Below are 21,961 nucleotides of genomic sequence, written 5' to 3' on the forward strand. Positions count from 1 at the left end.
AAAGATAACTATCTAAGACGACGACATGCCCTTTCACGGATGCCAGTACGCTGCGCTCGAGATCATGTAGCAGTCTGGCTTAGCTCTTCGGACTGATCGAAACCGGGGAACTGTACCAGCTCTAAGATGTAATTCACCGTAGACTGTCACCTGGACGTTGTACGGACTGATGACGGTCTGGGAATTCTGGCATCCTTCATGACCGCGGCGGCAGTCTCGAGGGAATAGGAAGAGCCACTGACATCCTTCGTCGATTTCGCATCCTGCACGTTCACGAACATGAGGTTGCTCTCAATGCCCAATACAGCCTTGTCGATAGTGGCGTATGTAGCAGAGAGGGTGTCATCGAAAGACCCCGGTACTGCCTGAAGCTGTGACATATTGTTCGCAAGGGCACACTTTTCTAGCAGCGCTGAGTTCTTGAATCGAGATGTCTGGTTGAGTTCTTTCATCTCGAGGTCCGCGGCAGCCTATCGAAGGAGAGTTGATAAAGCAAGCTGCTTCGCGAACGGGTTCTCGTTGTTCTGAACAAATGCATGCAGCCGGACCCAATTGGTTTACGGAGCCGATGAACATTCGCAGACAGGCGTTCCAGAAGTGGCTGAAGAATCCAGCAATCTCGACATCTCTGGCGCGTCCAGCTCCTTCCAAGAACACGGTGTGAGATTGACGGATGACGTTGAAGCTCGGGGTTGTGGCGACAGACGCAGTTGTACATAGCACCGCCGCCTTCCCAATCAGTGCGCGAAGTACAAGCTTCGTTGCGGCTTTGACTGAGTTAACAAGGAGCAAGATCCTTTTGGGGACTACAAGCAACTCGCCACTTGCAGACATTTCGACACAGCTCATCAAGACGAAGACATGCGGTTTTGCGGATACCAACACGTTGCGCGTGAGATCATGTAGCAGTCTGGCTGAGCTATCCTGCCCGAGAAATGGAGGTTGCGAGCAGATGTCCAATGCGATCGAAGCCAAGGCTTCTACGTCCAGTGGCGAAGCTTCAGTCAATGGTGCAACTTTGAGTGCAGAGACGCGATTGCAGGGGAGTGTAAAGCGTTGGGGGGGGAGTGAGGAACACAGTCGTCGTTGAGGACGACCGAAGTCTCAACGCCGGAGGGAAGTACCAGACGAGCATGGCGATCGACTCGGGGCGTCGCGAGCATGTACGAGAGCTCGCCGGAACGGCTCAACTGGGGCTTCTTCAAGAGCTCTGCCAAGTCCTCGTGCGACATCGTGCTGTGATGCGGACTGAGATCGGCGTACCTAAAGATTGGTGTGGGTAGTCAGTACATGTCTCACATGAATTGGTATATGGCTATCACTCACTTGATGATACGAGTCGTCTCGAGCCCTTCAACGTCGTTGTCTACGATGTAGGACACCATCACATCGTTGATTGCGACCTCCTGCAGAGCGCAACGTTAGTGAAATTCCAGGCAATTGGTACAGGGCAGTGTGACTTACATCGAGCTTGGAGCGAGAAGCATCGCCATGCACGGGTAACAGTGAGCCTCGACCGTTGACGACGTGATGTTGAACGAACGAGTTTCGCTCGGCTTCGTCTTGGTCGATGAGGCGGTCGGCACGATCCATGATGACCGAACGTGGGTGCGACTCAGAAGTGGTAGTGGAATGGGGATTGCAGTGTTGCTTGCAGAAATAGTAGGAGGGGGAGGTTGTAGAGGGTAAGAGTGAGGCTGTTGTGAGAGACTGCCTCTGTTGGTGAGTGCCTACCAAGGCGTACGGACCCAAGTTGCAAAGGCAACCAAGACAGCGCGCTTTAGCGAAAAAGCTCTGCAGGGTAGGTGAAGGTGAGAGCGACCGTGACATTTGGAGAATGTGGGAGTGTTGGTTGGCTTGTATGGCTCAAAGGGCTGCGCTCGCATGGTGACGCGATAACTTGTCGAGAGACTCTGCAAGACCAGTAAAGGTGAGAGTGACTGTGATTGTTGGATAAATATAGGAGTGTTGGTTGGTTTCAGTGCCTCGATCGGCTGCGCTCGCATGGTGGCGCGATAGCTTGTCGAGCGTGTGCGAGAAGACGATTCTGAGACGGTCGCGCAAGGAAGCAGGTTGCCACCAAGTACTCACACTCTCAGATGTCTTTCTCGCTGTCGCTTTTGGGTGACCATCAGTGGCGAGGATAATCAGAAAGTTGGGGGGGTGTTGGTTGGTTTTGATGCCTCGATCGGCTGCGCTCGCATGGTGGCGCGAGAGCTTGTCGGGCGACTGCGAGAAGACGATTCTGAGAAGGTCGCGCAAGGAAGCAGGTTGCTACCGAGTACTCACATTCTCAGATGTCTTTCTCGCAGTCGCCATTGTTGGAGGGGAAGGGGCGGGTGGTGGTGAGGTGGTGCGGAGGTGGTGGTGCGGATTGGGTCGTTGTAGCGTCGACGTCTTTTTATTTAGGCAGCAGCGGAAGTCGCAGTGACTCACGTTTTGTTTGCGTAAGGTGAGTGACCATGAAAACAAGGTGACGTCAATATATGTCGGCAAAGTTGAGCGTGAAGCCGCCTTCACCCGCCTGTCTTGCTAGCTTGAGCAACTTGCATGGCAACCGTTGAGAATAATGCTGTTGCCTTCCCCGATACTGGATACGCGACATGCTGTGGTAATATGTCCCAGAAGTGAATCCTGTACATCGTCCATGGATACTAAGACCTGTACCAGAGCAGTACGAGGGAGCGCTTACGAAACTGACCACTGCCACGCACAGGAGATAGTCTGCAGACCGTTAGCAATGCGATAATTGACTGCAGTTAAGGGAAGACGTACGGTGATGAAGCCTTGAAAAGCGGAGTCGGCACGACGCCATGACGGGCAAGTCTCAGTGCAGAACCCGGTGATACCAGGACAGTATCGCTCGATCGTGCACCGTTTTGAAGTACATATCAACTCGACAATATTGCTTGTGTGTATGCGAAACTACATACTATACACATTGCGTTGTTTCCACAACTCGAAGACCTTCTTTGATAGCATGATATGACGACAAGCGACGTATGATCAATCCGGGCTATACGTGTTATAGATACCATACAAACAGACCTGTATAGTTGTGATATACCAGACTCTCATGCTCATGCAAGTGGAAGGTTGTATATGAAGGGGCCATTTTTCTCCACCCATCGAGACGCCATGCCCTTCAAGAAGATCCTCAATTGGTTTTGAGTGACAAGGCTCTGGGTCTGAATCAGGTGAGAGTCGTACTCTAATGGACTGCGAAACTTGTGGGCTGTGTTGCATTCTTTTACGTAGCAAAAATGATCCTTTGGCTTCTCGTGCTCGAGCACAGTTGGCTGATCGACTCTGTGCTCTTTCTGCAGATGGTTACGATAGGGAACGTGTGCTTTGTAGCGGGCTTCGCACCCCTCAAATCGGCATGTGATGATCGTGTCGCGGTCGTACAAGGCCATGGCGTATTTAAGATGATCTTCTTTCATGTGCTTGTCGATATGGATAAATGATGCGAAGTCGGTGCGTGGGCAGCCGTCAACTGGGCACGTGGCGGGATAACACTCAGTGTGCTTGGTGACGACATGCTCTTGCAAAGCCCTCTTGTTCTTACAGGACTTGTCTCCGGTCTTGGTACAGTTTGGCAGAGTACAAACGGGTTTGGAACCTGTCTTGGGTACTGGCCTCAGCCCATCGTCTTCTGGAATTGTCGGAGAGCCTTGGACAAGAATGGGCAGTACCCAGTACAACCATGCCGAAGCGCTCACGTACATGTTGAGTTGATAGATGGCGCGAGCATTGGCCGATTGCAGATCGTGCTAGTCGGCTAAGTGCAGTGCGTATGCTGACGGCGAAGTATGAGCAAAAGGTCTTGGTCTCGCAACCATTCTTCTATGCTGCAGCTGACAACACAGCTATAGGATGCCCACTGTACTGAAGCCAAGCCATGTATACGTCTGGGGCTACAATGATACTTCTTAGAGTTAATGAAAGTTGCTTTGTATGCTGCAAGAGAAGATGGGCTAGGCTCGAGATGGAAGGGAGTATATCTGTATACTGCAAACCTGTATACAACGGCCACGATACCACCAGCAAGTAAGCATGGTTTGCACAGTAGGAGCGTGCAGAAGGGAGCTAGAGTGACTTCGAGAAAACAAGTTGTTCGTGGAAGACCGATGGTAGCTCATCCCACCTCCTTCTAACGGGATGACAAGATGCAATGACGCAAGTGTTCTCGCGGTGTTAAAACTTGAAGTACCGCCGAGTTCAACATTCTCCATGAACGCGACACGGGTTTGGCATTCCGAAGACTGGCGAAGTCTTTGTGATATCCCGATGTGATCGGATGACCTGAGACGGCTGCCGTCGGAGGGGTACTGAAGAGCGTCAGACAGCGACAACCGACATACGGTGTCAGCCAGGGCCCAGCATCACGAAGCTCCTGCAACACCAACGTCACGCATCCAGCCATGGCAGCCTTGGAAGAGCATCTCGGCAGCCCTAGAAGCCAGGCGAGGCTTCGCGAACCACGGCTCTTGTGCCAATAGCGGGCAGCGCGATGGAAAATTCGCCGCCTGGAGTTTCGGGCCCCACGTTCTTTGAGGGCCCTCGCCGCTAGTTGTTGGCCCGAGCCAGGTTCCGTCCCCGAGATTACCCGACCTAAAAATGGCGGACCCTGACAATGGTGGCTCTCGCAGAAAGGAGAGGGTGGGAGACTTGGGCTGGAAGAGGCATGTGAACACTTGTACATCCCCACAGTGGATTTTCCATGTTGAATTGACGGCTGCGGGCTGCCTTTAGACGCACTTTCGTCAAGCCATAGGCATTGTGTGGCTGCTACGGCAACGCTTGTGGGGGTTCCGTTGGGATCAAGAGGCAGAGTATCGTGAATTGGATGCAGAGCACGACGTCGATACATGGCAATTGGAACGTATGAGAGGTCAATTGCAATGCGACGGCCATCGTGAGGACTTTTTCTCATTCACCATTGTCCCAACCCGCGTTTCCGAGGTGTTGATGAGGGTGCGCTCGGGATAGCGGGCGAGGCCACTAGCACGTGATTGGCTTAGTGCGAATTAGCGCTGCTGGCAGAATTTGTCGCAGCTTCGCTACAAATACACCGTTCTTCCCTCAACGCAGCACCAGCATCTGCAACCTCACCTTTTTCAACCAATCTCCCCTCCATACATCATCCAAGATGTCGGGCGCACAGCAGGGTGTGTATTACATCTACGAATTGCACGAGACGACGCTGACCAGATTGCAGACAAGTCCCTTTTCGGGATGCCAGGTTTCGTGGTGGACTTCTTGAGTACGTTTATCTCCATCGACAGGTCCATCAATCCGTCTGCCATTGGCAATTGGATGTGATGCGAGCGTTGTCGGCCAAGTTTTGCTCTCGCAACAGCCACTAACAGCTTATCAGTGGGTGGTGTTTCCGCCGCCGTCTCGAAGACCGCTGCTGCCCCCATCGAGCGTGTTAAGCTCCTCATCCAGAACCAGGTATGCATTATCACAATCTCGACCCCCGCATCTCGACAATTGCTAACCCACCCCGCAGGATGAGATGCTTAAGTCCGGTCGTCTCGACCGCAAGTACGATGGCATTGGCGAGTGCTTCAGCCGTACCGCTAAGAACGAGGGTGTCCTCTCCCTCTGGCGTGGTAACACTGCCAACGTCATCCGTTACTTCCCCACCCAGGCGCTCAACTTCGCTTTCCGCGACACCTACAAGTCCATGTTCGCCTACAAGAAGGAGCGTGACGGTTACGCCAAGTGGATGGCCGGTAACTTGGCCTCCGGTGGTGTAAGTACATCTGTCCAATGGCTAGCAAATCATGATCTAACAACAACAGGCTGCCGGTGCCACTTCCCTCCTCTTCGTCTACTCCCTCGACTACGCCCGTACCCGTCTCGCCAACGACGCCAAGTCGGCCAAGAAGGGTGGTGAGCGCCAGTTCAACGGTCTCGTAGACGTCTACAAGAAGACCCTCGCCTCCGACGGTATCGGCGGTCTCTACCGCGGTTTCATGCCCTCCGTTGCTGGTATCGTTGTCTACCGTGGTCTGTACTTCGGTATGTACGACTCGATCAAGCCCGTCCTCCTCACCGGTTCCCTCGAGGGTAACTTCTTGGCCTCTTTCGCTCTTGGTTGGGCCGTCACCACTGGTGCCGGTATCGCCTCCTACCCCCTTGACACCATCCGTCGCCGCATGATGATGACCTCCGGTGAGGCCGTCAAGTACAAGGGTACCATGGACGCCGCTCGCCAGATCGTTGCCGCCGAGGGTGTCAAGTCTCTCTTCAAGGGTGCTGGTGCCAACATTCTCCGTGGTGTTGCCGGTGCCGGTGTCCTGTCCATCTACGACCAGGCCCAGCTCATCCTCTTCGGCAAGAAGTTCAAGGGTGGATCTGGTTAAGCGCCTTTCTTCCCTCTACGATACCCCCAACCTGCGTTTATGTGGTGGAAGCAGTTATTCGCGACGTGAGAGATGGGGATGGGGTGTACGTGTATGAGAACGGCCACACGCCCTGCGGGCCGACGGTTGTTCTTGGTTACGAAAAGCACGATCCCGGGTGGTAACACACTCTTGTACTTTATACATTCACACGTCATATCCGGCTTGCAATGCTTCATCTGTTTCTGGCTGTACTTCCTCTTTTCATCGCTTGGTGCAATGGGGAAAATAGTGGTCTATAGAAAGTCATGGGTTTCTTTGTATGAACAAATTGCTTCTACTATGAGTGATGCATTGCTCTCCTGACTGCCTATGCTCATGCAACCCTTCTACAAGCAAGCACGTGCTCAGAACCCGCCGCCATTTTTACCCTGAACCGCCCTCCACACGCTCTCCTCGCCCTTCTTGAGTGCCTCACCCGCCTTGTTCAGCATGCTCCACGCCTGCGCCCCAACGCCCTCGCCCTCATTGTCTCCCGCTCCGCTCGACCCACCAATGCCTCCGCCAGCAGTATACGGCGCGTTATCCATCGCCTGAACATAGCCCGGCGGGTGTTCCAAGCTCGTCCTCGTAGGCTGCGCTTGATCAGCCGTTTGGAACGGCGACGCAGCAGGGCCGTAGTTGAGCGTCGTAGGACCAGGTTTGCTAGCCATCGTAGCCGTCACCGTCGATCTCCCCGCCAACATGGAGTCTGAAGGCGGAGGATGACTGAACTGCGGCGGTGGCGGTGCTTGCCGTGTCTCCGTCGTTATGACCGTTGCTGTTGGGACGGCACCTGCTTGCGGCGCTGCTGGTGTATATCTGTCGTTTCCTTCTGTCATTCCGACTGAACCTGTTGGTGCGGCGGGACGGGCGCCGGGCTGTGGAGCGGGTGGGTTCGACGATGCATCTTGTGTTGTTGTAGCGGGGACGTAGGCGGGCGTTGTGCGTGTTGGAGGCGGGTTGTTGGAGGCGTTGTCGGGGTCTGAGGACGCGGTTGAAGGGGTGGTGCCGTCGGGTTTTGCGGCGGTGGTGGGCGCGATGGGCGCGTTTTTGTGGATGGGGATTGGGGGCATGTTGGGGGTGGTTTGCGAGGATATGGGGTGTTGTATGAGTTGTGTGTGGTTTGTGTGGAGGTGGTGAGTATCGTGGAGGGTGTAGTCGCAGTAGAGCGGATCGTTACTTCATGAGTTACTGAACGGTGTAGTAGGTGTTCTGAAGGCGATCTAGAGTTATGGACACGTTGTAGAAACTGTTTGTTGCTGCCTTGTGCTGTGCTCTGCTGGCCTCGTCGACGCGTTCTTTGGTTCAGATGAAGGTGCTTGCTGCTTTGGGCGATGATGTCATCTACCACGTGAAACCTTCTTTCGACCTCTGCAGCGCTGCGGTCCCTCCTCGCTCGACTTCACTCCCCGATGTCATTCAAACCCATGATTATGCACTGCGACATCAGAGCCCAACACGCTTCGGACCCGTTGTGCAGCCTCGGTGTGAGTACACCCTGGTAGCAATCACAATTGACCATAGGTACTCACTCTCAACTGTCATTCTGTCCATGACTGGCCGGATACACGCATATCAGCACTGAGATTACCAATTTCTACCTTTGTCGTTATTCCTTTTCCCATGCATATCGATGTGTAGCTATGCCAAGCCTCTGAGCGGCTGTTCGGCGCAGTCGAAACCACACTCGCAGGTCAAGAGAAGCTTCACGGCTTCGTATCCGTTTCGTCCCTTCCTCGATCCTTCTCTTTAACCAATTCCCATGTCGCTTTGCCCATCCCAATCTGCTATGGCATCAAGTGCATGCTGCTGTGTGCTTTGATCAGGAGCTGGGTCCCGCAAAGGACCGATGGTGATGGATCAACAGTCCAGACGCTTCGGTAAAGCAAGAGATTTCGAGCCTTCTCAAGAAAAGAAAATTTGCCCACGCTTCTACGCTGCGACACACCGCACACATTGATACGGCCGAAAGACTTGCACATCGTCATACCTCCTTCGGAGTACCTCTCACATCGGTCTTTCTGCACGCAGCCCGACAGCCGCCCACACCAGATCGAACGTGGCACCACAGATCCATATTTTCAAGATTGAACAGATGCATCAGGACCATCTCCGTTCTTTCAATACTTTCGATACATGTGGTTTACTGATCAATCACGACTCAAGCCGCCCGCTCCACCACTGAATCGGTAGCGATACCAGCAAGCGCCCGCCATGTCTCCACAGGTCCTCTAGCCAAGACGTTCCTGCGCGTGCGCAGTTACGGTGTTCAAGTGTGCCCTTGTTTCGAACGACGCCCTTCGCAATCTCACATCGTGAAAAGTGGAGTTACCCGCGCCTGTTTTGGTTAGTCGTTTCAAACAGGATCCTTCCGCATGGTTGCCAAGAATGTTTGACATGTCGCGACGTTTGTCCGCTGTACGGAACCCAGCGAGGGAAGAGTGCTCACCCGAGATCGTGAGCGGTAGCCCTGGTATTCCATTGTGGCGGGTCCTTCGGCGGAGCGTATTGGTGCGAAGACGTTGAAACTTTTGTGCCCCGAGCGTCTATGCTGTCGGTAAGGGCCTGTCCACGGCGGGGACACCATACCTAGACAGCCAGCACCGATGCGAGCGGGTACCAGACGCAGTATATAAGGATGTGCGTGACCGTCCACTGAGATCTTCGGCAGCAAAGCTCTTCCATTCTTTTCTACAACAACTCCAGTCCTTCGCTTTTCCCCTTTCACATTCATTTTCCAACTTGACCAACATACTTCTTTCGACAATGAAGTTCTCAATCATGTCTTTCGGCCTCATGGCTGTCTCTGCTCTGGCAGCACCCATGCCATCTCAGATCGCACCTAAGCGTGACGGTCTCACCAAGCGCGCTGCATCTCTGGAAGATGTCGCGACCACCGGTTTCGCCACGCAGAACGGAGGTACCTCTGGAGGAAAGGGCGGCAAGACCATCGAGGTCGGCTCTCTCAGCGATCTGGAGGCTGCCGTCAAGGGTGACGACGCCGCCATCGTTCTCATCACCAGCCCCATCAAGGGCAGCGGCGAGAACGTCAAGATCGGCAGCAACAAGTCCGTCATCGGCAAGGACTCCTCCGTCGTCCTAACCGACTTCACCCTCACCGTCAAGGCCGTCAAGAACGTCATCCTCCGCAACTTCGCCATGGAGAAGGTCGTCGGCGGCGACGCCATCGCCATCCAGAAAGCGCAAAACGTCTGGGTCGACCACGTCGACCTCTCCTCGGACCTCGACCACGACAAGGACTACTACGACGGTCTCCTCGACGTAACCCACGCCGCCGACTACGTCACCATCTCCAACAGCTTCATGCACGACCACTGGAAGTGCTCCCTCGTCGGTCACTCCGACAGCAACGGCAGCGAAGACAAGGGCCACCTCACCGTCACCTACAACAACAACTACTGGAAGAACATCAACTCGCGCGGCCCGTCCTTCCGCTTCGGCACCGGCCACCTCTACAACAACTACTACGAGAACGTCAGCGATGGCATCAACACCCGCCAGGGCGCTGAGCTCCTCGTCCAGAACAACGTTTGGTCTGGTGCTAAGAAGGCGCTTTACAGCAAGGACGGTGGCAAGGCTGTTGCTGAGGGTAACGACTTTGGTGACAGCGAGAACACGGCTGATAAGGGTTCGCTGACCAAGATGCCTTATGAGACTAAGGAAATGCTTGAGGCGGGTGCTGTTAAGGCTGCTGTTGTTGGTACGGCTGGTGTTACGCTCAAGTTCTAAGCATTGGGTGTGCTTTTTGGGGTACATGACATGATCATTCGGTTTTGGAAATGAAGGGGATCTTGAAGACTTCGATTTGTAAATATTTTGGTCGATAGACCTTTTCTTGTATATATGGACGCTGTGCGGACTGTTTTGAGCAATGAAAAGGACACTTTTTGTTGAATGTTTCGATTCGTACGTACTGTTTGCTTTTGAGTGCTTACTTGCTTCCCCACACTTCAGTCATCTTTTCGGGTGATGCGTCGTCTCTGGCTTCCCTCGCAGTTGTGTATCTTTGTCTCCCTCTAGATTACCCCCACGCCGCTACGCATCCTTGGCGGACGTATAAAGTCCCTCTCTTCTTCGCACATACTCTCTTCCTTCCACCAACAACTTCTCCATTCCCGTTCTACCAAAAATCTCATACGAGCATCACATGATCTTCTGCTGTCGGACTCAAAACTCTGTCAGCAAGTTCCTATGTCTCTTCTCTCTTCGAAATCTTTTACTGGGCGCAAGCATGTGTCAGTCGGGATTGAGACAGCCAAAGCCCGTGCTGTGAACCCGATGAGCGATAGCTATATATGATTCTCTCTTCGATCTCAGTCTCTCTTCTTTACACACTTCCTTCTTTTACCAAAATCAAAAGAGGCAAAGAAACTGTCGATGGCCGTTGTCCGCCCCAAAAAGCATATCAAAAGAGGTCACGTGTGAGACGCGACATAACAATCTACGATGAAGAAGTCATGTTGGTCCAGCCCTCAAAAACACAATGCACAACTTTTATGACCAGCCGGCCGCTCCGCGCGTCGCATATAAATTCGGTCCTTCTCCTCCCTCTTCTCTCTTCTTCACACTCATATCTCTTCTTAAGACCATAACTGCGAACCTGGCTGCCTATGGCTGTTCTCCTCTCCAAAAGCCGCATTCCAACGTAGCATGTCCGAGGCGCGACAAAAGCCTCCGCAATCACGATATCATGTCGACCCAGTCTTCCAAAACCGGCACTGAAGGTTACGATGGCCCGCCTGGCGCTCTGCGGGTAACGCATATATAACTACACCTGCCACTCTACTTTCTTTCTTCAAATATCCGCCTCTTCAGTTTGGCAATACTCAAAATCAACCAATCACCGCTTCATGGCTGTCCTCCCCTCCAAAATCTATAGAGTCAGGGCGCATGTGGAAGTCGCGACAAGAAAGGAGTCGATGCTGATGAAATGTCGAGCCTGTCTTTCAAAAACTACAACGATGCTCTCTATAGTCAGGTTAGAAATCCGCGAGTATCGCTTAAGAAAGATGCCCATCTCCTCGATCTTCTCGCTTCTTCTCAAACTCATCTCTCCTTTTTGGAAACCAAATCCCAATGCAAAGCCTCGATGGCTGTCTCTGGCTCTCAAAACTTCGTATCACGATTACCATGTTGAGCCCGTCTTCCAAATTGCACAGCATTTTTGCTCATGAACAGGTCGGACTAGCGCCTTGCGCGCGGCATATATAAACCCGCCTCTTCTCGTCCACTTTCTTTCTTCTCATCACAAAAGTTCAGTTTGTTACTCCAAAAATGAAACAGCTCACACTGTATGTGGTGTTCCTTCTCCCGAAACTGTAGTACGCTCAGATGATGTGCGAGACGCGATCGAAAGCAACGAGGCGCAGTATCATGTCGAGCCTGCCTACCAAAACATCAACAAAATTGGCTATGTGTGCTTTGGAGCTTACTGCGCAAATGATGCGTAGATCTCCGCCTTCTCTTCTCTGCTCTCTCATCACACACACTCTTCTCCATTTCAAGAAAACCAAAGATCAATGACGTGTTGTTAATATTCTCCTGTCGTCTGCTTTCCAAAAGGTTGAGTGGGAAGCCATGTGCGCGTCCCACCAAAAAAACCGCCACACATTCGCAATATGCTGTGTGGCTTCTGTGTAACACAACATCACCAAGAGCAAAACTATGTCGCCTCTAGCCCGCCGCGAGTGCTACATAAAAGCCTCGCCTTCTCCCCTCTGCTCTCTTCCTATGCAGTTCATTATGTCCAAAATCAGAAATTGAGCTCGCTGATGCTGCTGTTCTTCTCCTCTCTTCATCTTAAAACACAAACGTGCCGCTACATGTGCTCGTCTCACCACAAAAATTGTCGCAATCTCATTCTATGCTGTGTGGCCTTGACTTGACACAAACAACAGAATCGAAAAGCACATGACGACTTCCTGGCTTATCGCGAGCGACATATAAAAGCTTCGCCTTCTCGTGTGCCTCTCTTCTTCTTCACACACCTCTTCATCATTTTCAAAATGTGAAATGGATAGGGTCCATGTTCCTCTTCTCTGCTCCCGAAAACTTTGCAACGCGCATACATGTGTGCGAGTCTTGCGACAAGCATTCAGCAAAATGCGACTATGTCGAGCACCTTTCGCTGGCGACAAAAGCGACAGCCAAAAAAAATTATGAGATCTTGCCAGCCAGATGCGAGCAGGGTATAAAAGCGCCGCCTTCTGCTCCTTGTCCTTTCTACACACACACACACTTCATCATTTCCGAAGTTAAAAATTGAACACATCATGTGTGCGCGTCTCCTCGAAAAATAGTCACACAACACTACCATGACGAGCGTCTTCTGCGCGACACGAAAATCAACACTGACAGTCGCATGGCGTCTCGCCGGCTAGCCGTGAGCGATATATAAAAGCCTGCTCCTGCTATACCTCCTTTCCTCACATCCACACTTCTTCTTTCCAAAATGTAAAGATAAGGAACTGAATGTTCTCCTCTCTCCTCCTCAAAAGAAAGAAGAAGCCACTTATGTGCGAGACCAGCCGAAAACATACACAATGCGTATACATGTTGTGTGGATCTGCCCGTAAAAAAGCCCCGTGCCATCATGACAATGGCGACTCTCGGCTTTGCTGGACGCGCGATGTATAAAAGCCGCCTCTTGATGTACCTTCTCCTCCCACATACACCCTTCTTCTTTCCAAAAGGTAGATCGAGGCGCACATGTTCTCCTCTAAAATTCATACGATTCTATCACATGTGCGAGACCAGCTAGAATGACATAAACAACCGGTTCATGTCGAGTGCGTCTGCTCTTTCTGAAAGCCTGCGATACATGTATCACGTCGACTCTCAACTTTGCTGGGCATGCGATGTATAAAACCTCCTCTTCTCGCTGTGCACCTTCTCGCCTTCAACACACACTTCCTTCTTCTAAGGGACCAAAATAGTAGATGACACGGCTGATGTCTTTCTCTCCTCTCTTCCAAAACTCGTAACGTTCCAACAAATGTGCGAGACTACCCAAAAAGATCCCCGCGATGTACCAATGTCGAGCATTTCTGCCCGCCACAAAAACATACGAACCCATGTCGTGGCGACTCTCCAGCCTAGCAGGAGCGATGTATAATCAACTCCTCTTCTCGTCGTCCAACTTCTCGTTCTTATTCCACACTCCATTCACGGAGTACCAAAACTAGGAAAACCTGGCGCCATGGTCTGCTCCTCTTCTCCGAAAGCCACTACGATCAAACTGATGTTCGAGTGACTCTTCCGCCCTTTCTCAAAAACTTCTAGTTGACGCCGCATGTCCGGCACGAACTCCATCAATCTCAAACACTACTTTCGAAAGCCACGAAGGACCAACATATGTGCTGCCTGTCTTTCGCCTCTTCACTCCAAAATATCCGCTTCTTCAACATATGATTCCAGCATCACCTTGGCCCAAAAAGCTTCCCATCACTATCATGGTGGAGACAAAAGTCCACATTAACCAAAAGATTCATGCCAACCACTTCATGTCTTTGTCTCGTCTCAAAAAAACACAACATCAACCACATGACAGCTCGCCCGCTGAGCAAAAACCAAAATGGAGAAAGTGAATACCAAATGAACTTACCAAAAGGCGATTGGCTTCAGCTCATGATCAACTTGCCGTTTTCGCTGCTTCATACCTACCACAACACGCCGCTTAAAACTTACCACGACATCTACATGGCGGAAAGGGAGGAGATGAGCGCTTACTGGAGGGGGTGTTGAGGAGTACATGACGTTTCCCTGCATGATGACGCAGAAGGCCTATGTCAATGTATTATGCACAGACAGTCATGGTGTGGCGTCGTAGACACGGTATAGCAATGTAGTCAGCACACATCACCCTCATGTCGCACAGCAGACACACCATCACATAATCTCCCACGAACCCATCCACAAAACCATCTCATCATAGGGGGGTATTTCATTCACACCTCTCAGTGTCTCACAGACAAGCTATGTACCTATCAGTAGCGTCACCATTCCATCTCATTCAAAACAATACACATTACAGGAACAACTAAGGACGTCCCTTTTTCGGCGCCAAAAACTCCACGCTGGATTGACATAACAACCGTGATGAAAAGCAGACCTTGCGAAAGTCTCGCACGTACGGATGACGCGCCTACGGCTCCATGAAACCGTTACCCTTGAGCTTGCACTCCGTCTCCAGTTCGAAACTCTTCTCGAATGCGCGCATGCGGTTGTCGTTGTCTGCGACGCGGACGCGTTGGATTGGGGGGCTGAGCTTGGTTGTGACCTTCATGTTGGGCTTGGGGAGGGCGCGCTTCTCGTCGGAGTAGCGGGCGCCGTTGACGCACTTGCCGTTGTTGCTCCACTGGGCGTCCGCGGCGGCCTTCCATAGGGCGGTGATGTCGACGGTCATCTCCGGGGTGAAGTAGAGACGGCAGTCGGCCTCCTCATATTGGAACTGGAGGGAGACGCCGGACGTGTCGTTGGCGCGGAGGCCATCGCGGGTGTTGACGGCTCCGCCTCCACCGACGCTGCGGGCGTAGACAAGGTCGCTGTAGTAGTCTTCCCTCAAGATGGAGGAGTTGAGAGCAGGATCGAACCGGACAGCGTACTGGACGGTCTGCTGGATGTAGCCGAAAGCGAAGTTGTTGACGCCCTTGACACCGCCGATGGCCTGGATGGGGTTCTTGTTGCTGCGACCACCCATCGCGATGGTCTTGACACCGCCCTGCTGCTTCATCAACTCACTGAATATAGTGCAGGTTGAGGCACAGTAGCCGTCGGTCACGATGACGATGTTCTCGGGTGCGAACTTTGGTGGTCCGGTAACGCCCGACAAGGGTCCGTAGCCAGTGACATTAATGCCACCAGATACGTAGGGGACGTATACATCGGACAGGTTCCATCGAGCCTCTGTGGTGTAAAACTCTCCATGGACCTCCTTGGGACCAATCTTCTCGTCCCAGGAGGAGAATGGAGTACCATCAGCCTTCATGTCCATGTGGTAGTCGAAGTAGGAAGACTGGGCAAAACTGATCGTATTGTTGTTGCCGAGCTCCCTGGGAAATTGGCTTGCAAACTTGCTGAGAGACTGTCCGACGAGGTCCATGGCTTGATGCGCCCTCCAGCGGTTAGTACCGAGAGGCTCAACGTCAGGGAACAACTGCTTGAACATGTCGTAGCCCTGGAGAATAGTACCACCGCCGTTGGCTTGGAGATCGATGATGAGCTTGGTCTTTCCGTCGGCGAGAGCCTTGGGGATGAAGTTCTGGGTGAGCTCCTGGAAAGGCACCTCTGCGCGGACATTTCCGACAAAGTTGGGCACCTGCAATACTGCAACATCTTCATAGCCAGCAGCGTCGATGTAGAAGCCGTTGATGAGACCCTGGGGGCCAGCGGCGACAGGAGCAGGGAAACCAGGAGTAGCGGCAACAGCGAGGGTAGATACGTCTTCCTCCGACTGGACACGGGTATCGGCAAACGAAGTACCTGCGGAATCGAAGCTGAACCACTTCCTAGCCAGATCTTCACCTGTAGCAATCTCGCGGAAAGGAATGGTTGGGCGGGCATAGTTCTCCATGGTGTAGGATGTGCCGTTGGCGAAGGTCAGGGTTGTGGTGGCACCAGGGTAAACCCATCGTCCACGGCCACCTCCAGTGAAGACACCGGTTCCACTACCCGAGGTACCAAGGCTGACTTGGGCGAGCTCGTAAAAGACGTTGTTGTAGAGAGCGTCGCGATCCTGGAGGGAGCCGTACTGACTGAGGTCCTCGAGGAACTCGGTCGCGTCCTTGCCGTCAATCTGAACAACAGGCGAGGGCGTGTAGGAGATGTTCTTGTATTGCATACCGAGTACGTCAGAGAAGACGAAGACAGCCGGCAGCTGGTCGCCATCTGCAGAGACAGAGACGAGGGGGACAGGGCGGCCCCAGGTGAAGATAGCGCCCACGGAGTCAGGGATATAGGAGAAGTGACCATCGTGGGCAGAAAGGATAAGGTTGTAGAGAGTCCAGCCAAAGTCGTACTCGCTCTTGAAGTTGCCGGCGTCGATGTCGCCCTCGATCTTATCAAGGCCGCCAAAGATGTCGACGGGAGGCTGCACCTTCTCGGCGTACTCGGCAGGCGGGTTCTTGAGTTCAGAGAGGGTGCTCTGCCACTCAATGTAGGGACGCATCGCTCCAATGAGCCGCTTTGCTGATGAGGCGTTGAAGGGAACGGTGTTGATACAGTCCCAGGCCAACTGAGCAGGCATACTGAGCTTGGCGGGTAGTGTTCCATTACCGTAGACGTAGTTGGAGACCTTGGCACAGGGAGGAGTGGTACCATCAGCCTGGCGAGCCTTGATCTGGACGGGCTGAGTCCGCGAGGGCAGGACGGGGGAGGCGACGGCCAGTGACGCTGCGCCAATGGCGGCGAGCAGAGCGGAAGTCTTCATGGCGAGGGAGTAATGAAGCTATCTACCGTGGAGAGGGTGAGATGGAGTTGAAACGAATGGAATTGCTGAACCAGCGAGAGCGAGTGTAGTTGATGGGAGGGGGGAAGGAGTCGTCGAGCGAGTATTGTTTGGCGGTAGGTGGGGTAATCGAACGCGCCTGCTCTAAACGCGATGAGGTGATGTACGCACGGTGAACGCGAGGGCAAACGGTCACGTGCAGGCTCTAGTCCGGGAAAGCGCACCTGAGTGGACTGCAAACGGCCGGGCGAGCAAATAACTCCAGGCTCCCACTTTCGCTGGTTTCTGGGCGAAAGATAAGTCGTTCCTGGGGAGGGAGAGGGACTTGGGATGGTAAGAGACGGGAAACAAGCCCACACGGTTCCTCTTTAAGAAAGGGAAAATCCACACGCGCCACTAGGAGGCTGGTGATATACTGGGGAAAGGTGACGCATGAGGGATCCGCCAGGCTACAAATACTGACAGGCCGGTCGGTTCTGCCTTGAACGTGCACTAACCCGCAAACTGGGTAACAAACGTGCATATTCGAGGCTGTGACACCAATCACATTCACACTTTTTTGCCGCACGTCGGGGCTTTTCCCGGGATCCATAGGGCAATCATCGTTTAGATGGTGTGCAGCAAGTGCAGCAGAGAGCCACAGTTGAGCTAGGGCCGTAGCCTATATGCAGGCAAAAAGTATTAACAGTTTTTGACCCAGGGTCTTTTCGGTGAGCTGTTCGTCTTCAAACCATCTGAGAACATACGTCGTTGTTGTTAGACATGATGCCAACGCTCACCGTTCGATAAGGCACGATAAGGCCGCGAGTAAGGCCACCCGAAGACGTTTTCTGGCGTTTGTTACGATGTCATGACAGCGGGACTGACGGGTTGGTTGAGGTCCAAAGCGGAGTCTTGGCAGTCTGTGCCTGCAGATCGTCAAGGCGCCATCCTAGCCACTCGCTCCACTCCTCCAACGCCCCAATGCAAGACCACCTCATCGTCCGCCTAACGACACGACTGCGCTGCTGTCGTGACCATTCAGCACGACATTCTTCCATCGCGAAAACACAGCTCCTCGCCGTTGTCGTGCTACGTGGTTCCTTCTAGATATTGAGGCTGTACGTGCCCTTGCTGTGCGATCCGCCGTAAATTGGGACCGGCTGGTAAAGTCCAATTTATTACCAAAGTCATGCGCCCCTTGGACACGATCAACATAGTGGAGCCATTTCAGCCTCGCCACCTCCGCTCTAAGCGGTGCCCGGGAGAATGACATCTCAAAATGTGTTTCTCCGCTACGATTCGATGGCCGGAGCCTACATTGCCAGACAGATTTTGATTGCAAAGTTTCACACTTTAGTTGCTGCAAAGACAAGCAGCGTACGACGAACAGACTGTGATCTGCAATCAAGAAAACCGTTCGGCGCCCGGTCTGTGGGCCTCCCACATGCCTGCGATGTCGGTGTTGGTCAGGTCGCGTGTGGCACGTTTCACGTTTCCTTGTGTGTAGCCTGAGCAACTTGCCTTTTCGGCCTCGCACGAGGGCCTGCGCTACGCCGAATCAAGAGGTCACATTCTCTTCGGCTAACCGTGCCACTAGCATCGGCTGCCGCTACGCAAAAGTTTGGTTCAACTACAGCATGATGGCGTCGTTGAACGCCTGTTTTGCTGATTTTTCAGAGGACGGACGAGGACGCTATCGAACTGCGAGGCCGCTGACGGCAATAGCAGATGGAGGCTCGAAGCAGTCGACAAACCCCGTGGAAGCCACGTCGATGTGTCAAGCACTCAGCATCCCGGTTCCAGTCCAACGGAAGCACCAGCCACAAAGCTTGAGCAGCGAAACACAAAACTAATGCACCCGCCAACTACCAGCCCCATCACCGCCGCACCAGCCACCACGACTTTTCGCCCATGCCTTGCTTCGATGCTTCTGCTCGCTGAATATTAATAGACGGCACAACACCTGTTGCACACAACAACAAGAAAACAGCGGAGATTTTTGTCCCACGAGCACGAGGCGCTTGTTGCATGCTCGTCGCACGTATTTGTTGGAGGTGGGCTGTGGAGTACAACGAGGGTCGCCTTTTGAGGCATCCCTTTTTACACCAACTCCACCAACTGAAGAACTGTCGATCCATCGCTATGTTTAGCAACTATGTAAGGGAAACGCGATGAGGCAGACTTGCGTGATCTCCTCCGCTGGGTTTCCATCTTCGGCGAAGCCCGGATGTGTGTCAAAACCTCCAGAACATAACCAATAGCATATAGCTCTGCCGCATACGCACCACCATTACCTTCTGGATAAGCACATGAAATCTAAGCTTCCGTATACATCTATCTAGCGTAGCGACAACAGCATACCAAACACACGTCCTTCCTTCATACCATCACATAGCATCCTTGTGCGCAAAATTTATGGAAAACCCGTATTCATCACAACACAACATAATCACACTTTCATATATAGCGATTATGGTGCCTCGCCTCCAATCAGCTTTACTCAGAAAACCAATATATACTCAAAACATGGCATCCACCAAATGATCAAGTTCAACAAGTATCATTAACATCTAGCGCATCCGTGATCATGATCATCACAATGTCACACACGATCGCCTGACATTACCAGTCACCCCAACCCGTACAACTCGTCTCAACCCTCACGATCGCACAGCCGCCCCTGAACCGTGATGCCTCACATGGAGACAAGACTACTGTAGCACCTCATACAAGAAAAACGGTGAACCACCTCCAGTGGTGCCGTAGAATGCCTAGATCTAAGAGCGTCTATCCCACAATTCCTTGATGATATCGATAGCCCCCGGTGTCTCATGCCAAGCAGCGTAGCAGTCATGACACGTGATTCTCGCTTCTGTCTTAGTACCCGCTTCTAATGCAGGTCGCTTGAATCCCCATCGTTGCGGCGGGTAAGAGCGTATCAACGCCGGCCAAAAGTGTTCGTTGACTCTGCGTATCTCTCTAAACAGTGTGTTAACCTGTATCCAAAGCGCTTCAAAAAATTCCCTTTCATCTCTCATGTAGAACCCTTCGGGCGTGCCTCTTCGGTATCTCGCGGCCACAACGCTGCTAACGTGTCGCTGCAAATAGGTTTCCGGCTGGGGGTCGTTCCGTAACAACAGCAGATCTATGTTGATACGAATCTTGACCAGCATGATAGCGACGAGTAGTGATAGATCAGCGGGACTTTGCAACCTAGTACGGTCGAAATCTCTGTCGGTGAAGGTCCTGGTGTAGTCATAGTCGCCGAGATGCTCAAACGCGTCTTCCGTCTTGAACAAATCAACCGGTCGCTCAAGCGCCAAAAGCGGTCCGTCGTCTGCCCAGTCGTGATGCGTATCATTGCCTTTGGTAAGCCACCATTTACAAAACCAGTAGCAGCGCTCATCAAGGTCGAGGCGGAGGAGTAGTACCGGTATAATGCTGCGGACGCAGAGGGCGTCTCTGGGATCAAGTCTCAGGATATCTGTAGCGTGTTCTAGTGCCGTTTCCACGGCAATCAGGGTACTTACCTCACGTATCGCGTTCACATGCCCCAACCGTGCTTTCAGATATGGTCTTAGTCCCTTGTATTTCCAGAATCTTCCCTTGGCCGTGCGGAAGGCGTTACGTGGGATGTCGGCGTCTTCATCATGGGCGCGGATTGCTTGGTCTTCCATTTCCACAGCGTCCATGGTTCTCTTGATTGACTTGCAGGCTTTTTTGTGGTTGGGCCAGTCGTCGGTGTGATGATCAGGACTACAGTACTTTATCACTTTGCAGCTGGTACAAAGAACGGAGGGCTGTCGACCACAGCGGATGCATCCGTGGTCGAAACAAGGTGGTCGATTACAGTGGACTGGCGTGGAATGGGTCTCGCTGATCCTTCCATTGAAACGGCGTCGCATGAAGTCGGGGAACCGCTCGTCGAGGTCTGCTTCGGAAGCCAGGTACTCATCGACTGATGCGGTAATTAGTAGCGCAGAGTCAGGCGGTCGGGTGGAGACTGAAGTTTTCTCTTCATTCGCTCGTGGTAGGCCGGAAGATCCATGGCGGGCGATGACAGGGCGAAACAGCTTTCGTGGACGATGCGATGAAATGAGAGAGGATGGGAGCGGTGTGCTGGAGAAGATATGACCGAAGAACACGACGACGTTGTGCGCAGCGTCAATTAGCCGAGGTAGAGAAAACCAAGGTTAGGCGGAACGCGATAACGATGTTTTCGATAGGAGTTGATGTTGAGTATCAACTGAGACTAATCTCAGATTCTGAAGTAGCCTGCCGGCGGTTTGAGATCACCTAGGTAGTCTACTGCAGTGTGAGAACGTGGTACTTAGAAAGGGGCCTATCATGATTAAGCTAATATGACCAAGAGCTATCAACTTGCGCATTCGACAGTATCGCGAGATCTGTCGTAGTATGGGTTCTGAGTTGAGTTATGGGGTGGTGGAGCCCGCGGAATCACTGAGAACACCAAACCCAGCACCAATCCTAGAGGTCATAGGCTGTCATCCGGCTCCACATCATTCAAGGAAATCCTGAACACCGTGGAGCTTACAATAAGACAGCGATATGCAAAGTGGGTGACCTAACGTTGATGTAGGCTCTAGACCTGTTGAGTTTCCTCCTGATATGAGGTGCCACGGACGCGTAGAGGAGCCGTAAGTTCGAGCACCACAGCAACACGACTGGTAGCAGAGCCAGATATCAACAACAGAGGTAATGCTTGATCCATCTCAACAGCTGCGCAGCGGCGCCGCAAGATTGACCGAGCACTGGAGACTGTCAGAGGCAGGGCCAGACTTGGGCCTCGGACACTAATGTCGGGACGTGAAGATGCGTGGGTCTTCCTAGCGGGAATGACTCGCGGCGGCGGTTGTTGTTTTGTGGTTGTTGACGAGCAGCATCTCAATGTATACCTATAGATCATTGAGAGGTTGTGTAGAGTCGCATGAATTGAAGTACAGTGTGGAAATACATTCCAGTGAATATGACGCTGAATCCTTCACGTGAAGAGAGCTGGGATGAAAGCGGAGCTGCAGCTATGACGCTCGCGGGACGCGAAACACGTGCGCCCAAAGTTCCTGGGCATTGGCTGCGCGCAGCTCCCCACCAGCTAAAC

The 21,961-nt window shown here is 52.7% G+C and overlaps 7 protein-coding genes across 7 annotated transcripts; 2 read left to right on the forward strand and 5 right to left on the reverse strand.

The window, feature by feature from the left end:
- Nucleotides 1-146: 146 nt before the first annotated feature.
- On the reverse strand, nt 147-1,232 carry J4E87_007057 (uncharacterized protein; the record flags this gene model as incomplete). Its single annotated transcript, XM_049378654.1, has 2 exons — nt 147-470; nt 1,077-1,232. 2 exons carry the CDS (start codon nt 1,230-1,232, stop codon nt 147-149), a joined length of 480 nt encoding a protein of 159 aa, XP_049231675.1.
- Nucleotides 1,233-1,322: 90 nt separating this feature from the next.
- Nucleotides 1,323-1,593, reverse strand: J4E87_007058 (uncharacterized protein; the record flags this gene model as incomplete). Its single annotated transcript, XM_049378655.1, has 2 exons — nt 1,323-1,406; nt 1,465-1,593. The coding sequence occupies 2 exons, from the start codon at nt 1,591-1,593 to the stop codon at nt 1,323-1,325; spliced, it is 213 nt and encodes a 70-aa protein (XP_049231676.1).
- A 3,559-nt stretch (nt 1,594-5,152) lies between these two features.
- On the forward strand, nt 5,153-6,374 carry J4E87_007059 (uncharacterized protein; the record flags this gene model as incomplete). Its single annotated transcript, XM_049378656.1, has 5 exons — nt 5,153-5,171; nt 5,222-5,266; nt 5,381-5,457; nt 5,516-5,761; nt 5,811-6,374. 5 exons carry the CDS (start codon nt 5,153-5,155, stop codon nt 6,372-6,374), a joined length of 951 nt encoding a protein of 316 aa, XP_049231677.1.
- Nucleotides 6,375-6,760: 386 nt separating this feature from the next.
- Nucleotides 6,761-7,468, reverse strand: J4E87_007060 (uncharacterized protein; the record flags this gene model as incomplete). Its single annotated transcript, XM_049378657.1, has 1 exon — nt 6,761-7,468. The coding sequence occupies one exon, from the start codon at nt 7,466-7,468 to the stop codon at nt 6,761-6,763; it is 708 nt and encodes a 235-aa protein (XP_049231678.1).
- A 1,693-nt stretch (nt 7,469-9,161) lies between these two features.
- J4E87_007061 (uncharacterized protein) lies at nt 9,162-10,145 on the forward strand (the record flags this gene model as incomplete). The annotated part of the gene is made up of 1 exon (XM_049378658.1): nt 9,162-10,145. The coding sequence occupies one exon, from the start codon at nt 9,162-9,164 to the stop codon at nt 10,143-10,145; it is 984 nt and encodes a 327-aa protein (XP_049231679.1).
- Nucleotides 10,146-14,559: 4,414 nt separating this feature from the next.
- J4E87_007062 (uncharacterized protein) lies at nt 14,560-16,842 on the reverse strand (the record flags this gene model as incomplete). The annotated part of the gene is made up of 1 exon (XM_049378659.1): nt 14,560-16,842. One exon carries the CDS (start codon nt 16,840-16,842, stop codon nt 14,560-14,562), a length of 2,283 nt encoding a protein of 760 aa, XP_049231680.1.
- A 2,777-nt stretch (nt 16,843-19,619) lies between these two features.
- J4E87_007063 (uncharacterized protein) lies at nt 19,620-20,534 on the reverse strand (the record flags this gene model as incomplete). The annotated part of the gene is made up of 1 exon (XM_049378660.1): nt 19,620-20,534. One exon carries the CDS (start codon nt 20,532-20,534, stop codon nt 19,620-19,622), a length of 915 nt encoding a protein of 304 aa, XP_049231681.1.
- Between the last annotated feature and the right edge of the window lie 1,427 nt (nt 20,535-21,961).

The sequence above is a fragment of the Alternaria ethzedia genome, assembly GCF_023757985.1.
Source record: "Alternaria ethzedia strain BMP 0044 chromosome Unknown scaffold_18, whole genome shotgun sequence".
Taxonomy (NCBI): Eukaryota; Fungi; Ascomycota; class Dothideomycetes; order Pleosporales; family Pleosporaceae; genus Alternaria; species Alternaria ethzedia.